Source organism: Lathyrus oleraceus, chromosome 1 (genome assembly GCF_024323335.1).
Source record: "Lathyrus oleraceus cultivar Zhongwan6 chromosome 1, CAAS_Psat_ZW6_1.0, whole genome shotgun sequence".
In the NCBI taxonomy this organism is placed as follows: Eukaryota; Viridiplantae; Streptophyta; class Magnoliopsida; order Fabales; family Fabaceae; genus Lathyrus; species Lathyrus oleraceus.
The window spans coordinates 184505253-184525683 of record NC_066579.1 but is presented as its reverse complement, the minus strand read 5'-3'; the positions used below and the strand labels follow the sequence as shown (position 1 = coordinate 184525683).

The window sequence follows — 20431 nt, the reverse complement described above, 5'->3', positions numbered from 1 at the left end:
AAAGATCTGACCAAATGGGTAGCAATCCAATAGACAAAAATGTCAATAGAAACCCAGAATTCCCTTGGACTTTTAGAATCAAGCAACACACAAATGCATAATTATACCATCTTGAAGAGCAAGGCATCAAATAAAGATGACCTCATCCAAGCTTATCCATTCCATGATCTTCTTCAAAATAGCCCATGCAACAGATGAATTCCACAAGTCACAGGTTCAAAATAACAACTACACCATGATCATGTTGCAGATGAATCTTAGAAAGGTCTTCAAAGATGTATCAGATGAATTTCAAATTGTAAGCACTTGGTTCTTCAACAAGTTGGAATTGGCCAAGTCCTTTAGCTTAAGGAGTTTGCCTAGATTCTAGGTCCATTTGTCCAAGATCAAGCCAACAGTCCACTCAAAAGTTTTTTTAGGGTTTTTGTTAGTATTATGTACATTAATGGTCAAAGACCACACAAACAAGAAAAGCAACACAAACAAAATATATCACACAATATGGTCCAAATGGACAAAGTGAAAATTACATTAACATAAATAATTAGAATGATATGTATAACGGCAAATGAAATAAAATGCTAAAAGTAAATTGCATTAAAGTAAAAGCTTGAAATTAAAAGTTAGTAGTTAGTAGGTTAGAAGTTAGTTTTGTTTTGCTTTTCAATATTTCAAGACATTCTTTGGAGAACACTCAACCCACTTATCACAACCATGGATCCTTGAACCAAAACATCTTCCAAAGGAAGGAAAGAAGGCCAAGTTTCCACACAATACCATGAAAGAGGGGAGACTTACAATCTCACTAACTAGAATGCTTATGCCTTTTATGTCACAAATTTAGTGCTATGTTAAGCAATCGTAATTGGACTAATGTAGAAGTCACAACTATTTAAGGTCCGGCAATAGAATTTTGGTGTTAATGCATGTTAGAGACATAGTACAATGAACTATGCTCATGAAACATACCACACACAAAAAAGAATATGCAAAAGGTGTGACCTAATCTCATCCATACTCATGTCAATTTTTCAATCAACTAGCATTAGGACTTTGTAATGTCATAGGCCAAATGGAATGAATGAATTAAGAAGGGGAGTGAGATGAAGTGAGAAGGGGATGAATGAGATCACAAATTGGTCAAAGGAGGACTTTTATCAAATTAATATCATTCATTCATTTTGGGAGATGGAATGTACATTCCATCAATCCCCTAAATCCAATGATATTAACTTGACAAAGTCAAATCAACCTTGACCAAGGCCCAACAACAATAAGCAAACTCAAACAAGTCAAACACAAATGGTCAACAAAATTTAATTGGCATTTATTCAATTAAAAATAATAAAATAATACATTTAAATCAAATATGTTTTGTCCAATTCCTAAAATCTCATCAAAACACCAAAGAAATGGCCATGAGATTTATCATAGGACAAACAAGGTCAAAGGACCTTGGAGAAAAAATTTCATAATTTTTGAACATTTAAAAATATTTTTAAACAATTAAAAATAAATGCAAAGTCAATTAATTCATGAAAAATATTAATAATGATCCAAAAAATAATTTTAATTCAGAATATGAAAGAGAAAAATATTTGATTTTTTTTGGTGAAAGTCCCATATTTTTTGGATCAATATTGGATTTAATATGAATTATTGAAGAAAATGTAATTAAAATAAAAAATCAGAAATCTAAATTACGTGGACCATAAGATCTCCCTCATTAATTGAGGTGGCAGATCAGATGGTCCCTAGCGCGCTATCCACCATGGACCTTAGTCAGCGCGTGGCAACTTGGGTAATCAAAAGGGACGCACGAGATTAAAACAAAACACATGGATCCTGTGGTTCAGATGCTAGCCAACTTATCGCCAGAGCCAGAGCTTCGGTCATCTTCTCCGGTGGACCTCACCGGACTGGTCCACCATGAACCATCACCATAATGAAAAACAAGGACATGATCTTGAAGAAAAAATGGCACTGAGCTCGAATCTGACCTCCATTCACTCCAACTCCAAGTATATTGAGAGATACATGGAGTTGAAATTTGAGGTACATAAACTGAGTTGCTTCGATTTGACCTTAAAGCAACTCAATCTTCTTGCCTACATTGGTAGAACTTCAGACAACCAAAGAATCAATAGAATTGAGCAAGAATTTGAGAGAATCAAAGAGTTCAAAATTTCTGAAAAATACCTTCAATGGAGGTCTGGATTCGATGGATCTTGATCTTGCTTGTGCTTGGTCTCACTCCACTTGCTTGTAGGAGAAGGATTGAATGGTTTAGATGCTATGGATTCTTGGAGAATTGAATTCCAAAACAGTGGAGATTCAAGCTCAAATTCAAGAGAATTTTTCAGACTTATCCTTTGAGAAGTGAGGGTTTGAAATGGGGGGTCAAAGCTGGCGCGATTGTGTGTGAAATTTTGAGCAATTGAAGCTCTATTTATAGATGAAATGGTTGATAATTGCACACTCACATTCATTTTCCAATTTTGGCAAATGGTGATGTAATTGGGCATGGGCGCGCATAGGCCCATGAAATGATTGCTAGAGGTCCACAAGTGAATATTTGATGTTCTGAAGTAAGCTTGGATTGCAAGGCAAATGCACATTGATGCTTGAAGTTTGATCCTTGCCAAGTGATATCACCTTGTTTAAGCCATGTGCAACCTATGCATTTCTTGTCCAAAATGAATGAATTTGAGCTCTTGGGAAAGGTGAGATCAAGAGGAATAAATTTCATGTTCAACACTTTTTCATTTGGAGCTTGGAACTTGGAGAAATTTGAGGTGGAAGTTTGGAAATTTTTGGCATATCAAATTTTTTCTAAGTGTCAAGCCATATGTCTTAATATTCCACCTTTCTTAACTTTTTCTATGAGCTTAAAATGAGAAAAGTGTCTTCATAAAAGTTGTAGCTCTCTCAAAGACCTTCAAAATGGTCACCAATTTCATGTCATTTGGATTTTAAATGATAGAGTTATGCAATTTTGAAGTTTGGAAAAATCACTTGATCAATGGTATAGGTCATAAGTGACCTATAATGTAGCCTCATATCACATGCTCAAAAAAGTTGGAAATATTTCATATCTTAAAAATTGAGCAAGTTATGGCCTTGGGAAGTTGACTTTCAAATTAGGGTTTAGATAAAATGACCTATAATGTTCCAACATAGAAAATGATTTTCCAAGAAAAACTAGCTCTAGGTCTCAACATGAAAGTTGTTTAGAATGTTATTTAGAGTAAGTTTTCTCTTGGAATCATTTTCATATAGTGAAAAGTGTAGGAGATAGGGTCTAGGGAGACCCAATTTTGATCAGATGAATCCATCTGGCCAACCACCATCAACCAACTTGCTAATTTACAATTCTCTTGACTTTCTTGGCTCATGGTAGATTATATATGCATAATATGGTGAATTTTGAAGTGTCCCTTGATAAATTTGATCAATTGGTGAGATGGCTTGTTGGAGAAGTTACTTAAGATACCCAGACAAACTAGGGTTTCCAAGGCAAATCACCCTCAAACTTTTGAAGAAAACTTGACCAACATAACATGTAGAGATCATTGGGACTCATATATTATGTTCATAAACATTCTTGAATCAATTCTTTGTTGTGCTCTTTGTTCATGAGGGTCTCAAACCCTAGATGTGAACTTGATGAATCAAATGAGATCAATGCCCTTCCTACAAAAGAGTTAGACAAATGCAAAGACATATTTTTGGTATTTTGGTTAGTGAAATGATAAAATACAAGTATGATATAATCCCAAAGTGCTTGGTGATCTCTCCCAAAATAAGCCCAATGAAAAAGGGGTAAGGAGGATGCCAAGACATGATCCCAATGCTAATGCTTATGATGTAATTGCATGAGGGATCTTAGGGTCAAAATTGGGGTCTTACAACTGCCCCTATTTAAGGACATTCTAACTAAGGAGGTGAAGGTTAAAATCTTCGGCTCGACTCAGTAGAATGGGCTTAAATAACAACGTAAAGAGACAAATTTTGGTCCCTAAGAGACCTCATGATGCATATGATGTGAATGCAAAAGTTAATGCTCTGTGGGGAGATATTGCCACAAAGGAAAGAGAAATCAGAGAGACCGAAAGTCCGCAGGAGTATAATGCATTCCGTGAGGAAAACTCACTAGGGAGACAGAGACTCTGAGGGGATAAAAATGAGGTTATGCGTAGGCCAGGCTACGACTTAAAACTACTGGGGACTAGAGGGATTCCATAAAAATGGAAAGACTCATCCGGGGAAACAAACATCTACAGGGGATACGAATAAGTCAGGATAAAACTAAGGTACTCGAACCATGCAGAGGAACAACGATTTCACTAAGGAAATACACACTCAACTCAACTGGGGAGAAAGAACTTCAACACAGGAGGAGCAGAAATATATTATCTACTACCTGTTACTAGGTAAGAGATAATAAAAGTCTGACAGAGAGAAACATCTGTCATCGATTAAGATGAACATATCAAGGATGACTCGTTGAGGACCGCCATGAGGGAGTATTCGTTACCGGTTACTGGGTAAGAATAACCTTGCTGGGGAAAACTGCAGAAAATAGGATTTACAACTACCAGTTACTGGGAAGAAGACCAAGGGTGAGAGTATCCGTCATGGGTTAGGATGAATATATCAAGGATAAACTCAACAGGGAAGAAAATCCGTCATCGGTTAAGATGAACATATCAAGGATAGACTTGCCTGGAAAATGTCAAGGAGGATATCCATCATCGGTTAGGATGAACATATCAAGGATAAACCAACTGAAAAAAAGGGTAGGAATTACATCTATCGAAATCTGGATAGAAAACTATTGGAGAAAGAATCCGTCAGCAGTTAGGATGAACATATCAAGGATTAACTCTGCGAGGGGACAAAATAGGATTTACAACTACCGGTTACTAGGTAGAAGACCAATCAAAGAGAAAATCCGTCACTGGTTAAAGTGAACATATCAAGGATAGACTTTGAAAAGGGGAGCAAAAATAGGAATTACATCTATCAGTTACAGGATAGAATACCAAAGAAGAGAAAATCCGTCACTGGTTAAAGTGAACATATCAAGGATTGACTCTGCACAGGAAAAAAAGTAGGATTTACAACTACCGGTTACTGGGTAGAAGACCACAAGGAGAAGAAAACCTGTCATCGGCTAAGATGAACATATCAAGGATTAACTCTCTAAGGAACAAAATAGGGATTACAATTACCTTTTACTGGGTAGAATACCAAAGAAGAGGAAATACGTCACTGGTTAATGTGAACATATCAAGGATAGACTCATGCGGGGGAAAGAAAGATATTTGTCACCGGTTAAGATGAACATATCAAGGATATACTTCCTGGGGACTCCACTAAGGAGAAAAAGGGTACTTTTGCCGGGTATTGGGCAAGAAGTAACAAACTGCAAACTAAGAAGAATATTACCAGTTACTGGGTAATAGCTCTTAGGGGACCAAAGTATCTATCTATGTAAGAGCTAGAAAGAAAACAGTCAATCAAGACTCAACCCATCGAGGACATAACTCAAGGGGAGTAATTCCATCCAGAAAATTTACTGGAGAGGAAACTGAAATAACAACCATCCACGAGGAAACAAACTCAGTGGGGAAACAGAGAAAGGTTAAAGTCTTTCTGCTTAAGGGGCTGACACTCTACAATTGAAGGAGGACATACACCAGATTTGGTATGGGGATAAAGTACCTCCATAATTGAGAATGAGAATCTCAAACAAATCAAATATGAAATATGCAAATTATGAAATTATATGAATGTATATGTATATATGATGGTTATGCTGACAAAAACGCTCACGAAGGATACAGAGGTGTTGCAAAGAAATTGAACCATCGGTACAATCCTCGGTCAATCCACAAAATAGATGGAGACAACTGCCGGAGAACAGAGAGATCAACATCCCAGGGACTCAACTCTAGCCGAGGATGACGGAGATCTATTGAGGAAAGAACATCTAAATCTATGGGGAATTTTAGGTCCACACCATAACAATGGGAGACAACCCTACAGAGAAATAAATCAACAAAAGTTGCTCAAAAACCAGGAGGAAACTCTGATTGGGAGCAAAGATAAATGGCGATTGGTGGGGACACCAATGTGGTCTACTGGGGAAAATCAAGCATCTTTGATGAAGATCCACCTGCTGAGGAAATACGAACTCCACTGGGGAAGGCCGAAACTCTGTTGGGGACAAGGGCATGCCGCAAGGTATTTGAATCAACCAACTCAGCTAGGGATAAAGAAAGAAGCTCCACTGAGGATCAAACGTTCCACCGAGGAACTGAATCAACACAAACGTCCAGGGATACCATAAGGGTTAACTGCTTGGGGAATCTCTGATGCTTCACACTTAAGGACTTTCTTCTCACTGAAATGCGGTTGATATTCCTTTTACTTGCTTTGGAAAAATTCTTGCTTTTATATATTAAAGAAAACTTGATTTTGATTTAAAAATTTAATTTCAAAATGATCATAATAAAATTTAAAACTATTGGCTGAAGTAAATAAGAGTATAAACAATTTGGATAAAAGCTCAACTTTATTTAATAGAATGGTAGTGTGTAAATGAAAAGACTCCATAGATTTTACAAAGTTGAAAATGGTAATTTACATGGAAAAGGTTACATTGAATACAAATGATCCTTAATCCCTCTACCAACTCTTGATATCCATTGTGCTCTTGACCGCTGCTGGGATGATGAACTGATGTCAACCCTTGTGCTCAAACAAGCCTTTAGAACATTGAAGATCAACAGAATGCAGTTACTTGCCATAATCCCTAATCTTTGCATAAGTTGCCCCAAGGTGGGGTACTCAACTTATCGGGAAATTCTTTTTGTTTTATGTCTCTAGTTTTTGCCTGGATCGCGCTTTCGGGTTTTCAATCCACCGAGATGCTCAATTTTTCTAAGTCGCCCTTTCGGGTTTTCAACTTAGCGAGTTGTTCTTTTATTTTTTAGGCGAAGTATTTCTTGACTGCATCTGTGTTCACAGGACCAGTGAACTCTTCACCATCCATAGTTGTAAGAATCAGGGCACCGCCTGAAAAAGCTCTCTTAACAACATATGGGCCTTCATAATTGGGAGTTCATTTTCCTCTGGAATCTAGCTTGAACGTCAAAATCTTCTTGAGCACGAGGTCACCTTCTCTGAATACACGAGGTTTGACCTTCTTATCAAAAGCTTTTTTCATTCTCTGTTGATACAACTGACCATGACACATGGCAGTTAATCTCTTCTCTTCAATCAAATTCAACTCGTCAAACCTGGTCTGACACCATTCAACTTCAGTCAACTTGGCTTCCATGAGAACACGCAATGAAGGAATCTCAACCTCTACGGGGAGCACTGCTTCCATACCATACACAAGAGAAAAAGGGGTTGCCCATGTTGAAGTGCGGACGAATGTACGATACCCATGCAAAGCAAATGGGAGCATCTCATGCCAATCCTTATACGTGATAACCATCTTCTGGATAATCTTCTTGATGTTCTTATTCGCAGCTTCAACAACCCCATTCATCTTGGGTCTATAGGGAGAAGAATTATGATGTGCAATCTTGAAGTCTTTGCAAAGAGCTCCCACCATATTGTTATTCAAGTTCGATCCATTATCAGTAATGATCTTACTTGGCACACCATAACGGCATATGATTTGATTCTTGATAAACCTTACAACAACTTGCTTGGTTACATTTGCATACGATGCCGCTTCAACCCATTTTGTGAAGTAGTCAATTGCCACCAAAATGAAACGATGTCCATTCGAAGCTTTGGGCTCAATCATCTCAATCATATCAATTCCCCACATGGAGAAAGGCCATGGGGAAGAGATAACATTTAATAGTGTCGGAGGAAATGAATCTTATCAGCATAAATTTGACACTTGTGGCATTTCTTCACAAACTTGCAACAGTCAGATTCCATTGTCAGCCAATAGTAACCTACTCGCAACATCTTATTTGCCATTGCATGTCCATTGGAATGAGTATCAAAGGAACCTTCATGCACTTCAGTCATCAACAAGTCTGCTTCTTGTCTATCCACACATCTGAGCAAAACCATGTCGAAGTTTCTCTTGTACAGTATATCACCATTCAAGTAGAACTTGTCGGCTAATCTTCTCAAAGTCTTCTTATCTTTCAAAGATGCCCCAGGCGGGTAAATCTGACTTTGGAGGAAACATTTGATGTCGTAATACCATGACTTCTCATCTTTGATCTCTTCAATAGCAAACACATGAGTTGGTCCATCAAGACGCATCACAGATAAATTGGGAACTTCATTCTAATATTTCACTATAATCATTGACGCCAACGTTGCAAGAGCATCTGCCATCCGGTTCTCATCTCGAGGGATATGATGAAACTCAACCTTTGTAAAGAAAGTTGAAATCCTCCTCGCATAATCTCTATACGGTATCAAACCGGGTTTATTTGTCTCCCATTCTCCTTTGATTTGATTCACAACCAAAGCAGAATCACCGAAGACATCCAAATACTTGATTCTGAGATTCATGGCCTCTTCAAGCCCCATAATGCAAGCTTCATATTCTTCCATGTTGTTTGTACACTTGAAAGTCAATCTAGTTGTAAATGGTATATGCGTTCCTTGAGGAGTAATAATCACTGCTCCAATGCCATTTCCATATTGATTAACAGCTCCATCAAATACCATGCCCCAACAGGAACCAGGTTCTGGCCCTTCTTTAAGCAATGGTTCATATCAATCTTTCATTTTCATGTACAAAATCTCTTCATCAGGAAAGTCATACTGCACTGACTGGTAATCTTCAATTGGTTGGTGAGCCAAATGGTCATCCAAGATACTACCTTTGATCGCTTTCTGAGATCGGTATTCGATATCATACTCTGATAACAACATCTGCCAACGAGTAATTCTCCCAGTTAAAACAGGCCTCTCAAATATATACTGGATTGGATCCATTTTGGATATCAACCAAGTGGTATGATTCAACATATACTGGCGCAGACGCTTAGCAACCCAAGCCAATGCGCAACAAGTCTTCTCAAGCATTGAATACCGAGTCTCATAGTCAGTGAACTTCTTACTGAGGTAGTAAATTGCAAATTCTTTCTTCCCAGTCTCATCTTGCTGACCAAGAACACAACCCATACTATCTTCGAGCATGGTCAAATACATGATCAACGGTCTTCCTTCAACAGGTGGAGAAAAAATCGGAGGCTCAAGCAAATATTCCTTGATACTATCAAATGCTTTCTGGCAGTCTTCGGTTCAATCACAAGACTGATCTTTCTGAAGAAGCTTGAATATAGGCGCACATGTGGCAGTCATATGGGATATGAATCTGGAAATATAATTCAAGCAGCCGAGAAAACCTTTGACTTGCTTCTCAAATTTGGGCGCAGGCATCTCTTGTATTGCTTTGACCTTGGCAGGATCAACTTTGATACCCTTCTCGCTGACAATAAAGCCTAACAACTTACCAGAACGAACACCAAAAGTAAACTTATTGGGATTCAAGCGGAGTTTATACTTCCTCAAACGCTGGAATAGCTTCAACAAATGCTCAACATGTTCCTCTTCATCAATTGATTTAGCAATCATGTTATCGACATAAACTTCAATCTCTTTATGCATCATATCATGAAAAAGAGTAGTCATTGCTCTCTAGTAAGTCACACCAACATTTTTTAGACCGAAAGGCATCACTCTATAACAGAATGTTCCCCAGGGTGTAATGAATGTGGTCTTCTCCATATCCTCGGGTGCCATCTTGATCTGATTATATCCGGAAAATCCATCCATAAACGAAAAGACTTTGAATTTAGCAGTATTGTCTACCAACATATCAATGTGTGGCAGAGGGAAATCATCTTTCGGACAGGCTTTATTCAAATCTCTATAATCGACACACATGCAGACTTTTCCATCTTTCTTCGGTACTGGCACAATATTGGCCACCCATTGTGGATCCTCAGCGGTTACAAGGAAACCGACATTAATCTGCTTCTGAACTTCCTCTTTGATCTTCACAGCCATATCAGGATGCGTTCTTCTCAACTTCTGCTTAACTGGCGGGCATTCTGGCTTCAACGACAATCTATGCTCCACAATCTCAGAATCCAACCCAGGCATGTCATGATAGGACCAAGTAAACACATCTGAATACTCTTGAAGAAGATCAATCAACCCCTTCTTAGCATCTAGACACAATCGAGACCCAATCTTGACTTCCTTCACATCATCTTTGGAACCCAAGTTGACTAGCTCAATCTGCTCTTCAAATGGCTGAATAATCTTTTCGTCTTGCTCCAGAAGACGAGACAATTCCTCACTTACTTCTACATCACTTTCCTCCTCGGCCTCAAACACAGGGAATTCAAAATTTGGAGAAGGAGAAGGATCATTGTATTCAATGGGGTTAGGAACCAACCTGCATAATGATTTGATATTTTGATTTTAGAGAAGTGAATTTGTGACCAAATATTATGCAGATGATAATTATATTGTTTATTTATGTTTTTTGTGATTACCATTTTCAGAATAAAGCAAAAAGTAAAAATAAACATCAAAGATGTGGATGAATAAAATTAATTTTATTGATGATCAATTTAAAATGCCCAAACAATGTTCACTTCTCCCTTAGGCATAGGAGAATGATTTTAAAAATATAAAAGCAATTACTTAGATCGATGCAAAATAACAGGAATATCAACGACAGTCCAATTGTTGCATGTCCTTCCATGCGTTACAAAGTTGGTGCAGTCTTCCCCTTCGCTATCCTCTAGCACAACAGCTAAGTGTTGTTCATTGCCATGAATGAACCCTCCGCTACAAAAGCTAAGTTGCATAGCTTCAGATCTTGCAATTGATGAGCCTTTCTGGAACCTCAAACCAGTTCTGCCTTTGTTGTCGGAGACCTCTACCATGCGCCCCCACTGATCAACAGTTCCTTCTTCAACAATCTTCTGAGCATCTTTCAACGAGGACATAGGTGCCCCAACTCTCTTCTCAGCAGCAATAGACAAGGCTTGGAACAGAGTTTCAACCTCATCCTTAACTTCAACATAAGAGAAAGATGACAGATGGTTAACCAACAACGCCTTCTCTCCCCCCACAATCACTAGCTTGCCATTCTTGACAAATTTGAGCTTCTGGTGCATAGTGGAGTTAACAACCCCTGCCTCATGAATCCATGGCCTTCCCAATAAACAGCTATAAGCCAGGTGGATATCCATTACTTGAAAAGTAATCTGAAAATCACTCGGACCTATCTTAACTGGAAGGTCCACTTCACCAATAACCGTTTTGTGCGAGCCATCGAAAACTTTGACAATTACCCCACTATATCTCATGGGAGTTCCTTGGTAAGATAACTTCGACAAAGTTGACTTCGGAAGCACATTGAGTGATGAACCGATGTCAACAAGCACATTTGACAAAGCATCTTCCTTGCAGCTCATTGAAATATGCAAAGCCAGATTATGATTTATTCCCTCCTTAGGGAGTTCTTCATCTCAGAAGCTCAAATTATTGCATGAAGTGATGTTAGCCACAATGTGATCGAAATGATCCACAGTAACATCTTGCTCTACATATGCTTGTTCAAGAACTCTCTGTAGTGTTTCTATGTGTGCTTCAAAATTCAAAAGCAGAGACAACACATAGATCTTTGAGGGAGTTTGGAGCAGCTGCTCAACCACATTAAATTCACTTCTTTTTATTAATCGGAGTACCTCATCAACATCATTGGCTTTCAAGTTGCTGGACTTACCAGAATTATGACGCAAGGTATTGTACCGGTGAGTCAGCTTGGCTAAAGCATAGAAGAAACACCAATCAGACACCTGGAAAAACCCTGCTTATGCAAATGATATGCAATGCTTGATTATTTTTTTATTTCTGAGGAACTTACTATATCATTTGCAAATATATAAATAGTAATTGCAACAATTTGATATGACCAAAAATCTCTTTTCATTTATATAAATTGGAAGGATTACACTAAGTACAATTTCAGAAACCAAAATGAAAAGATACAAGAAAAAAGGAGACTAGTCATCCTAAGGACCCCTAACAACAATGTCGGAAGATCTGGCTGAAGGTGCGTACTTCCTTCGAATGCGATGGATCTCGGTCTCAAAAGAAGCCTTCATCTGAGTCTTCTCGAGGACAAGCTAGTCAACAATCTTCTTCCAAGCAACGGAAGGCTGAGGCATGCTAGAAGATGAAACCTCTGGCTCTCTCTGTCTCTTTGTCACTCGGTCTTCAAGTAGCTCAATCAATGCGTCTTTGTCCTTAGAATCCAACTACAACTCTTCATGCTTCTTGCTCAAAGCATGGAAATGCTCTTTCTCTTACTTCATCTTGGCGAGCGCGTTTTCCAACTCCTCTACATCTTGGTTAGGGAGTGTTAATGGCTCAACCACAACCATAGACATAGGTCTTTCACAAGGATAAGGCATCTTCAACTCCATAGCTCTCTTCTTCACCCAAAGAGTGTAAGCTTCCAAAGCTACACAATTGCGTGGACCAAGCTCGGATTTTTCTTTCTTATGCACATTATGCCAAGCATGCACAATCTTCTGCTTCAAAAGTTGGGGATCTTTACCCTCTTGATAGAAAAGACCTTCTAACAACATGTTATTAGGTTTGTCTCTCAAGGGGAACCCAAGTTGACGACGGGCCAAAGCAGGGTTGTAGTTAATTCCTCCTTGTGTACCAATGAGAGGCACATTAGAGAATTCACCACAACTATCAATAATCTCCTAACTGCTTAAGGACGGATCATACCAAACTATATCATCATTAGTGAGAGACATAAGTCTCTGAGACCACCTTAGACATTGTTTGTTCTCCACAAGATCAGGTGTCTGAGGCAAGTGCGAAATAAACCACTTGTACAAAAGAGGAATGCAACAGACAATCGTTCCACCACCCTTATAATTCCTTATATGCAAAGAGAAATACATATCACCCAACAAAGTAGGCACAAGATTTCCAATCAAGAAAAGTCTAATGGCGTTAACATCAACAAAACCGTCAATGTTAGGGAACAAAGCTAATCCATAGATGAGCAACACAAAGATAGCTTCAAAAGCATCCACACTACCAGCTTGAGCAAAAGTGGTAGATTCCTTGATGAGGAAAACATATGGCAATCCAAACAATCCTCCTTTCTTCACCCAATGAGCCTCTATCTCAGACTTCTTCTAGTGAAGAGCTTCAGCAATAATACTAGATCGGGGAATCTCCTCCATTCCACTAAAAGGAACTCTACTAGAAACAGGTATCCCTAAAATGTGAGAATACTCCTCCAATGTAGGCACAAGCTGAAAATCTGAGAAAGTGAAATAATGGTAGAGAGGATCGTAGAACTGCACCAATACACTCAAGAGTCCTTCAACTACATCAGCAGACAAGATGGACAGAAGCTTCCCATGACGTTGTTTGAAGTCAAAGGGATCTAATACAAAAGATGCTAGCTTCCTTAACTCTTTCAAATTTGGACATCTGAAACTGTACTTCTTAGTGTTCCTTCGTCCATAATCCATGGTCTGAAAATATTTGCAAATGATACCTTAGTTCCTTGAAATTTTCGTGTGATGAATGTTATGATGCGCATGAATGCATGGATGCAACAATCACAAATAAGGGATCACACACAAGGCAAACAAAGGTCAAGGGATGAATCAAGTCATTGTCAAGATCAATCATCTATTTTGGTGGATTATGGTTTACACCTTATCAACACCCAAGTTCCATTGATATTGACAAGACTTGATTGGATCAACCAAGAATCAAGGGTTTGTTGTGAGTCACGAGCATGGAGTCTGGGTTAAGAACCATCCCAAAGGAGTGAACTAAGGATAGAAACATGTAGATCATGTTCTAAAAAGTTCCCAGAGTCTTAATTCCATCTATCGGATATTACAGGTTAAGATGACTGACTCATCGACCCATAATATTCTCAAGAGAAACTCGTTTGAGTGTAGTATCGCGTAACAACTGTTATCAAGTCTACACTTGCACAGTTTCCGCACTACGTCCTAAATAGGCCAAGATAGGTTAAATGTTCTAAGGTCCTCAGCTTCTCGGACCCAATTAGAGATAGTAATGCCTAACCACAAATACTTGTGTGACATTTCCAAATCCAAAGGAGTCTCCACTAAGCAGATGGATCTCAAGCTAACTTGTTAAGGACTACTCCACACAAGTTGAACATGACTATACCATCCTCCTATCTTAATTGCACTCAAGTTCGGGTTAGAACTTATCTCACCACTCAGAGATCACCAAGCACAACAAGCAGATTATATCACACATACATATATACAAACATCACATATATACAAATATATTCACACAAAAAGTAGGCTAAACCCACAAAAAGTAGACAAAGTTTATTTAACGAGTGGAGAATTGTAACACTCCAAATTTCATAAAATATATTTTAATAATATTGTGATTGATTTTTTTATACATGTGTTTGTTCTAGTGCAGTAAATTTGTACATGTTAAATTTTAATTATTTTTTATATTTTTATATTTTATAAAAATTAATAGTATTTTAGTGTAGTAATTTTGGAGAATATGATTTTAGTTTCATATAAAGTACAAGAAATGATTAGTGATTTTTTAAAGCTTTTAGAAATAAAATGTATTATTTAATTGAGACTTCTATATACACCCTTCTTTTTTGCTACTACTTTTCTAATTTGGGCTTACTATTTTTCCACCTTTTTTGCCTAAGTATATGTATATCTCCTAAGTAGCATTTTTACTAATCACGCACCTCCCTAACTGCTAGCTGCACATCTCTATTTGTAATTTAGTCTTTTGTGACCAATTTGGTTAAGTCATGAAAATCTATAACATGTGTTAAAGATTCTTTAGTATAAACTATGTATTGTTATGTTTTTTTTTAGATTACAAGTGTTTGAAAATTTCATGAGTGGTTCACTAGTTTCCAACTCCTTTTTTGATCGGAAACTTCGAAAGATAACTTGCTCATGTTCATGAAAAATCAACTTTGAAATTTCATCATTGAATCAACATGTTAATTTTACTTGAAACTTTCATGTTAATTTTATTCGAGCGAGTTATCTTCAATCTTCAAAAGACATTTCTATAAACCAATCTGATCCATTCATAAAAAATTCATCAATACTTTTTTTTCCTTCTTTCTTTCCGTAATTCATTTCTACCTCATAAATATTCTTTTTAATATTGATACTAATTCTTTAATTTGATTATATTCTCATCGGATAGGCATGGAAGTGAACCACTCAAAAATTGTGAACATCTTAATAACTAAGCTAAGAATAAGAACTAACTTTTTCCAAAAGTTGAAAGAATATAGAAGTATATTGAAACTCTAAAAACTTTATGCAAGTGACAATATAAAATAAATCAACAAAACATGCATATTTACAAATTCCATGTTCCTCACAAAAACCAACGCAACTAGATAGAAAAAATTGAAGAGAGATGCAACGATTCAGCAACTCAGTGATAGGTTTCTTGAACTTCTTCACACTCTTAGCATCAATACCAATAATAGGAGCAGGATTATGGATTTCAAGAAGCACAACAACATGTGAAAATTTCTTCCAAACACCACTTTTAATTATAGGATTTATTGTTCTTATGATTTCACTATTTGGTTTCATAGGAGCATGTTTCCATGTGGCATGGGCACTTTGGGTTTATTTGGTGATTATGTTGTTGGTTATAGCAGCAATTTTAGGGTTGACTATATTTGGATTTGCTGTGACTAGTCAAGGTGGAGGTGTTGAAGTTCCTAGTAGGGTTTATATGGAGTATCATCTTGAGAATTATTCAATATGGTTGAGGAATAAGATTAAGCATCCTCAGTATTGGAGTACTATGAAGAGTTGTATTATGGGGTCTAATACTTGTTCTAAACTTGCTTCTTGGACTTCTCTTGATGTTATGGAGAAGGATATGTCTCCAATTCAGGTACAATATATTTTTTTCTTGTCTTGTGGAATAAAATAGTTATGACAGTGTAGGGTGTCAAACGAGTATGTTAGTTATACTCAAGTACGTCAAAAAAATAAGATTACTGATGTCACCTCAAAAGTTTAAAAGTGACAAAAAAAAAATATATCCACCTTATTTATGTTTTGTAAAAATATAGGACAAATGTGACGGATCTTAAATCTCTAAAATCCAAAGATGAAAAAAAATCATGTACGTTTTGTTTAGGCATGAGATTGCCAAAAAAGACATGAATTCTATCATCCAAAAAGTTCAAAAGTGGAAAAAACACTATGCTCATCTTGTTTAGGTCTATAAAAAAAACACTCTTAAAGTTTAAAAATGACAAAAAGTCATGTTTGTCCCTTTTAGACATGCATCCACTAGAAATTGGGTAGGATGAAATTAGAAACTCTGATTCGATCCACCAAAAATGAAGGGCAAAACGAATCGGTCCGACTTATTTTACTACCATAATCTAATAGCGAAAATTACACATCTTCAACGTAGAGAAGTGAAGAATAATGGGCTTGAATCTACTTCTCGGCATATCAAATGTCTTAGCAATTGGAAATACGACATCAATACTATCAATACTAACACGTTTGACACCATCAACTTTGGTTTAACTAATGACTTTATGAATTGTTGAATAAATGCAGTCTGGATGCTGTAAACCACCGACATCATGCAACACCAACATGGAAGACAATGATTGCTACCGTTGGAACAATGCAGCCAACATACTATGCTACAATTGTGATTCATGCAAAGCTGGTGTACTTGAAAACATAAGAAGAGATTGGCACAAAATCTCAGTTCTTAGTGTTGTTGTTCTTGTTTTTCTTATAGGAATTTATTCAATTGGATGTTGTGCTTTTAGAAATGCAAGAAGAGCTCAAACTGATTATCCACATGGTGAAAATCGTATGTCTAAAGTTAGACCTAGATGGGATTATCATTGGTAAGTTTAATCTCTAATCTCTAATCAAATCAATTTATTTTAGTTATCAAAATATGAAAATTATAATAATTTTTTTTAAATGCAGCTGGAGATGGTTTCATGAAAAGAAGGAGCAGCTTTTTTAGAAGAAAGAAAAACAACATTGCATTGTGTACTATCTATCTTTTTGGATTCACCTTTAAAAAAATAAATCATTGTAAAAAATCACATCTCAATATCAATGTAATATAATGTGAAAATAATAAAGAAACTATTAGGAGCTTTTGAGTTGATATGGCCTTTCAAAACAATTTGATTAATTTAATGGTCATCCAAACATACACTATAGCTTATTGGTTGTTTTTGTACAAATATTCATTTTCCAACTTTAGTTTGGTCTAATAAGATCAGAAAATAGTTATAAAAGATTAAATATTATTTTTGTCCAGTATCTGGTACTCAAGTTTTTTTGATTTTTTGATTTTTAAAAAATTTATTTGAGTTTGCCAATCTTTTAAAACGCATTACGGTTAATTCTTTCTAACCAAATAACAATAATGATGTTAATATTTGATGATAGGTAACATACAATTTTTTGTGGTCGATTTAATGACAAAACAATCGGTCACTAAAAGTTGTTTTTTGGATTTTGACAAACTTCTTCACCAAACACAAAATATAAAATGTTCAAATTCAGAAATTGGGTGAAATGGATCACGTGTGAAAGCTTGGTAAAGATTATATTGTGAAATCGATGCTCAAGAAACAGAGTATGAGTGGTTTCTTGATCAATAAAAAAACCATAAAGTAAGGGAAAAGAGAGAACAAAGAGAAAGACAATTCAAATTGGTTTAAAATTCTCGATTGTTGATTCAATTGTACATTAGGAACAATGTTTACAATTGAATCTCAACCATACCACTTTCTGCCTCTGATCAGGATTATCAGGGATTGATGAGAAGTGATAACTAGTATGTCATTTATAAGAAAACTAAACCCTAGATTTCAACCAATATACTAAACAATTGGCCCAATAGACTGACCCAATTCAACATGCTAACAATCTAGTGTAATACCCTAATTTTCATCCCTAAGACCCCTAATCATTTACATCATTTGCATAACATCAAGGTCATTAAATACTTTTGTGTATATCCTTATGCTTTGCTAACCACAAAAATACAAATAAAATATATGTCTTGTTTTGCTTTGTTTACAAGTTAGGGTTTTGACATCAAAAAGTTCAAGGAATAGATCAATCAAGGCTTAATGTGATCATAAATATCTCAAGGTGATCAAGAGTTTCCCTCCATCAACAATCAAAGTTTGTACTCACCTCAATTCTAGTTCATCAAGCCACAATTCATCTGACACTCCAAATGAGGGTTTTGGTCAAAGTCAGCTTAATGTTGACTCTTTGACCAAAGCATGATCCTATGGCTTGAGGCATGATCCAAGATCCTCAAATATGTCCTCATAACCCACTCATACAATTCAAATGGCTCAATAAGTTAGGATCATGAACAGATTAAATTCTAAATACAATTGATGAAAAGTCAACAAATGCCTAAAGTCAAAGCTTGACTTTTGAGATTTTTGGTCAACTATGGGGTTTTCAAGTCAGGATAATGAAAATATGATCAATGAAGTCATTTGATCAAGTTTAATCAAGAAAATCAAGGTTACTTGCAAAAGGGGCAAAGATGGAGAATTTGTAAATTTTACTACGTCCCTAAAAATCATGTCCAAGTACCTAAATTTCCAAGGCCATAACTTGTGATCCAAGTCACCATTTTTAGCATGCTGACCTAGTCAAGTGACCAACTTTATGCCAATTTTCCATTAAGATCTCAACTGATTCAAGCAAAGTGTTCAACAAGAAAGTTATAGATCATGATTTCATCTTTCCAAAATGTCTAAGAGCAAGAATTTACCATGCTTGAGCTAAAAGAATCGAATTTGGGAAGACAACATCATGAAATGGTTCATAGGTCGAATTCCAAGTCAAAGTACATTTCAAATCCAAATAAATCCACAAGATCTTCAAGTACATGTCCTTCTTGCTTCTAAATATCACTATAATCAGAAGATTTCATACCCTTTTGAGCCATTACCCAATCAACTAAACCATTACACAATGAATTATTCCATTCATGTAAATTGGCTTTAATCCAACACGAAGTACAATTAAGCTCCTGTAAGACCCCAATTTTGACCCTAAGATCCCTCGTGCTATCTCATCATATGCATTAACATTGGGATCACACCTTGGCAACCTCCTTACACCTCATTCATTGGGTTTGCATTGGGATATATCACCAAGCACATTTGATTGTATCATACTTTGTTTTTCATTATTTACTAACCAAAATACCAAAAAAATGTCAATGTATAGTTTGTTGCTTTGGCGGGTGGTGTGTGTGCTCACCTATGCTCTATCAAGATTAAATCTAGGGTTTGAGACCCTCAATGCAAGGAGCTCAATCAAGAAATAGTTCACATTGGCTCTAAGTATCATATACGGATCCCCATGTTCTTCACCTGTCATTTTGATTAAGAAATCATCAAGAGTTTGGAGTTTGTTTGCCTTGGAAATCCAATTCATCTGGGTATCTTGTGTGACTTCTTCAACAAGTTTCTTCAACATTTGATCAAATATTTAAAGGGATACTTCATATTACATCATCCTACACATATGTGATCCTCCATGAGTCCCAAAAGTCAGGAGAATGTCAAGCTAGCAAGTTGGTTCATGGTGGTTGATCAAAGAAAGTCAACTGGTCAAAATTGGGGTTCCCTAGACCCTATCTCCTACAATTGTTGTCATATGAAAATGATTCCAAGATAAAAGTTACTATAAATCACATCCAAAACAACTTTCATGTTGAAGTCTAGATCCAGTTTTGCTTGTAAAGTCATTTTTTATGGTGAAAGATTATAGGTCATTTTGTCTGAACCCTAGTTTGGAGGTCAACTTCCCAAGATCCTAACTTGCTCAATTTTTATGAGATGAAATACATTTAAATTCCATTATCAAATTAAAGATGTCTACTTAAAATTTGATGTTTGGAGGAAGTGCAAATTCAACTTGCAAATACATGTGCCAAGAGGAAAAATTATAGGTCATTTTGGACCAATACCATTGAACAAATGATTTTCCTCAACTTCTAAAACGCATAACGCCTTCAATCCAAGTCCAAATGAGGTAACATTTGTGATCAAATTGAATAGGTTTAAAAGAGATACAACTTTGATAAAGGAACTTTTCTCATTTGAAGTCCATAGAAAACGTTATTCTAGGTGGAAGAAGTGAACATTTGACTTGGGACTTAGAAAATTTTCAAATATGTTTGATTTCCCAACCTTCCACCTCAAAATTGATCATGATCCAAGTTTCAAACAAAAACGTGTTCAACATGAAAGTTGTTCCCATTGATCTTAACTTTCCAAAAAGTCCAA

At 36.5% G+C, this 20431-nt stretch overlaps 1 protein-coding gene across 1 annotated transcript; it reads left to right on the top strand.

Moving 5' to 3' along the window:
- The first annotated feature begins 15416 nt into the window (after nucleotides 1-15416).
- On the top strand, nucleotides 15417-17265 carry LOC127126530 (tetraspanin-6). The gene is made up of 3 exons (XM_051055474.1): nucleotides 15417-16008; nucleotides 16692-16993; nucleotides 17079-17265. The coding sequence occupies exons 1-3, from the start codon at nucleotides 15517-15519 to the stop codon at nucleotides 17116-17118; spliced, it is 834 nt and encodes a 277-aa protein (XP_050911431.1). The 5' UTR covers nucleotides 15417-15516; the 3' UTR covers nucleotides 17119-17265.
- Nucleotides 17266-20431: the final 3166 nt, after the last annotated feature.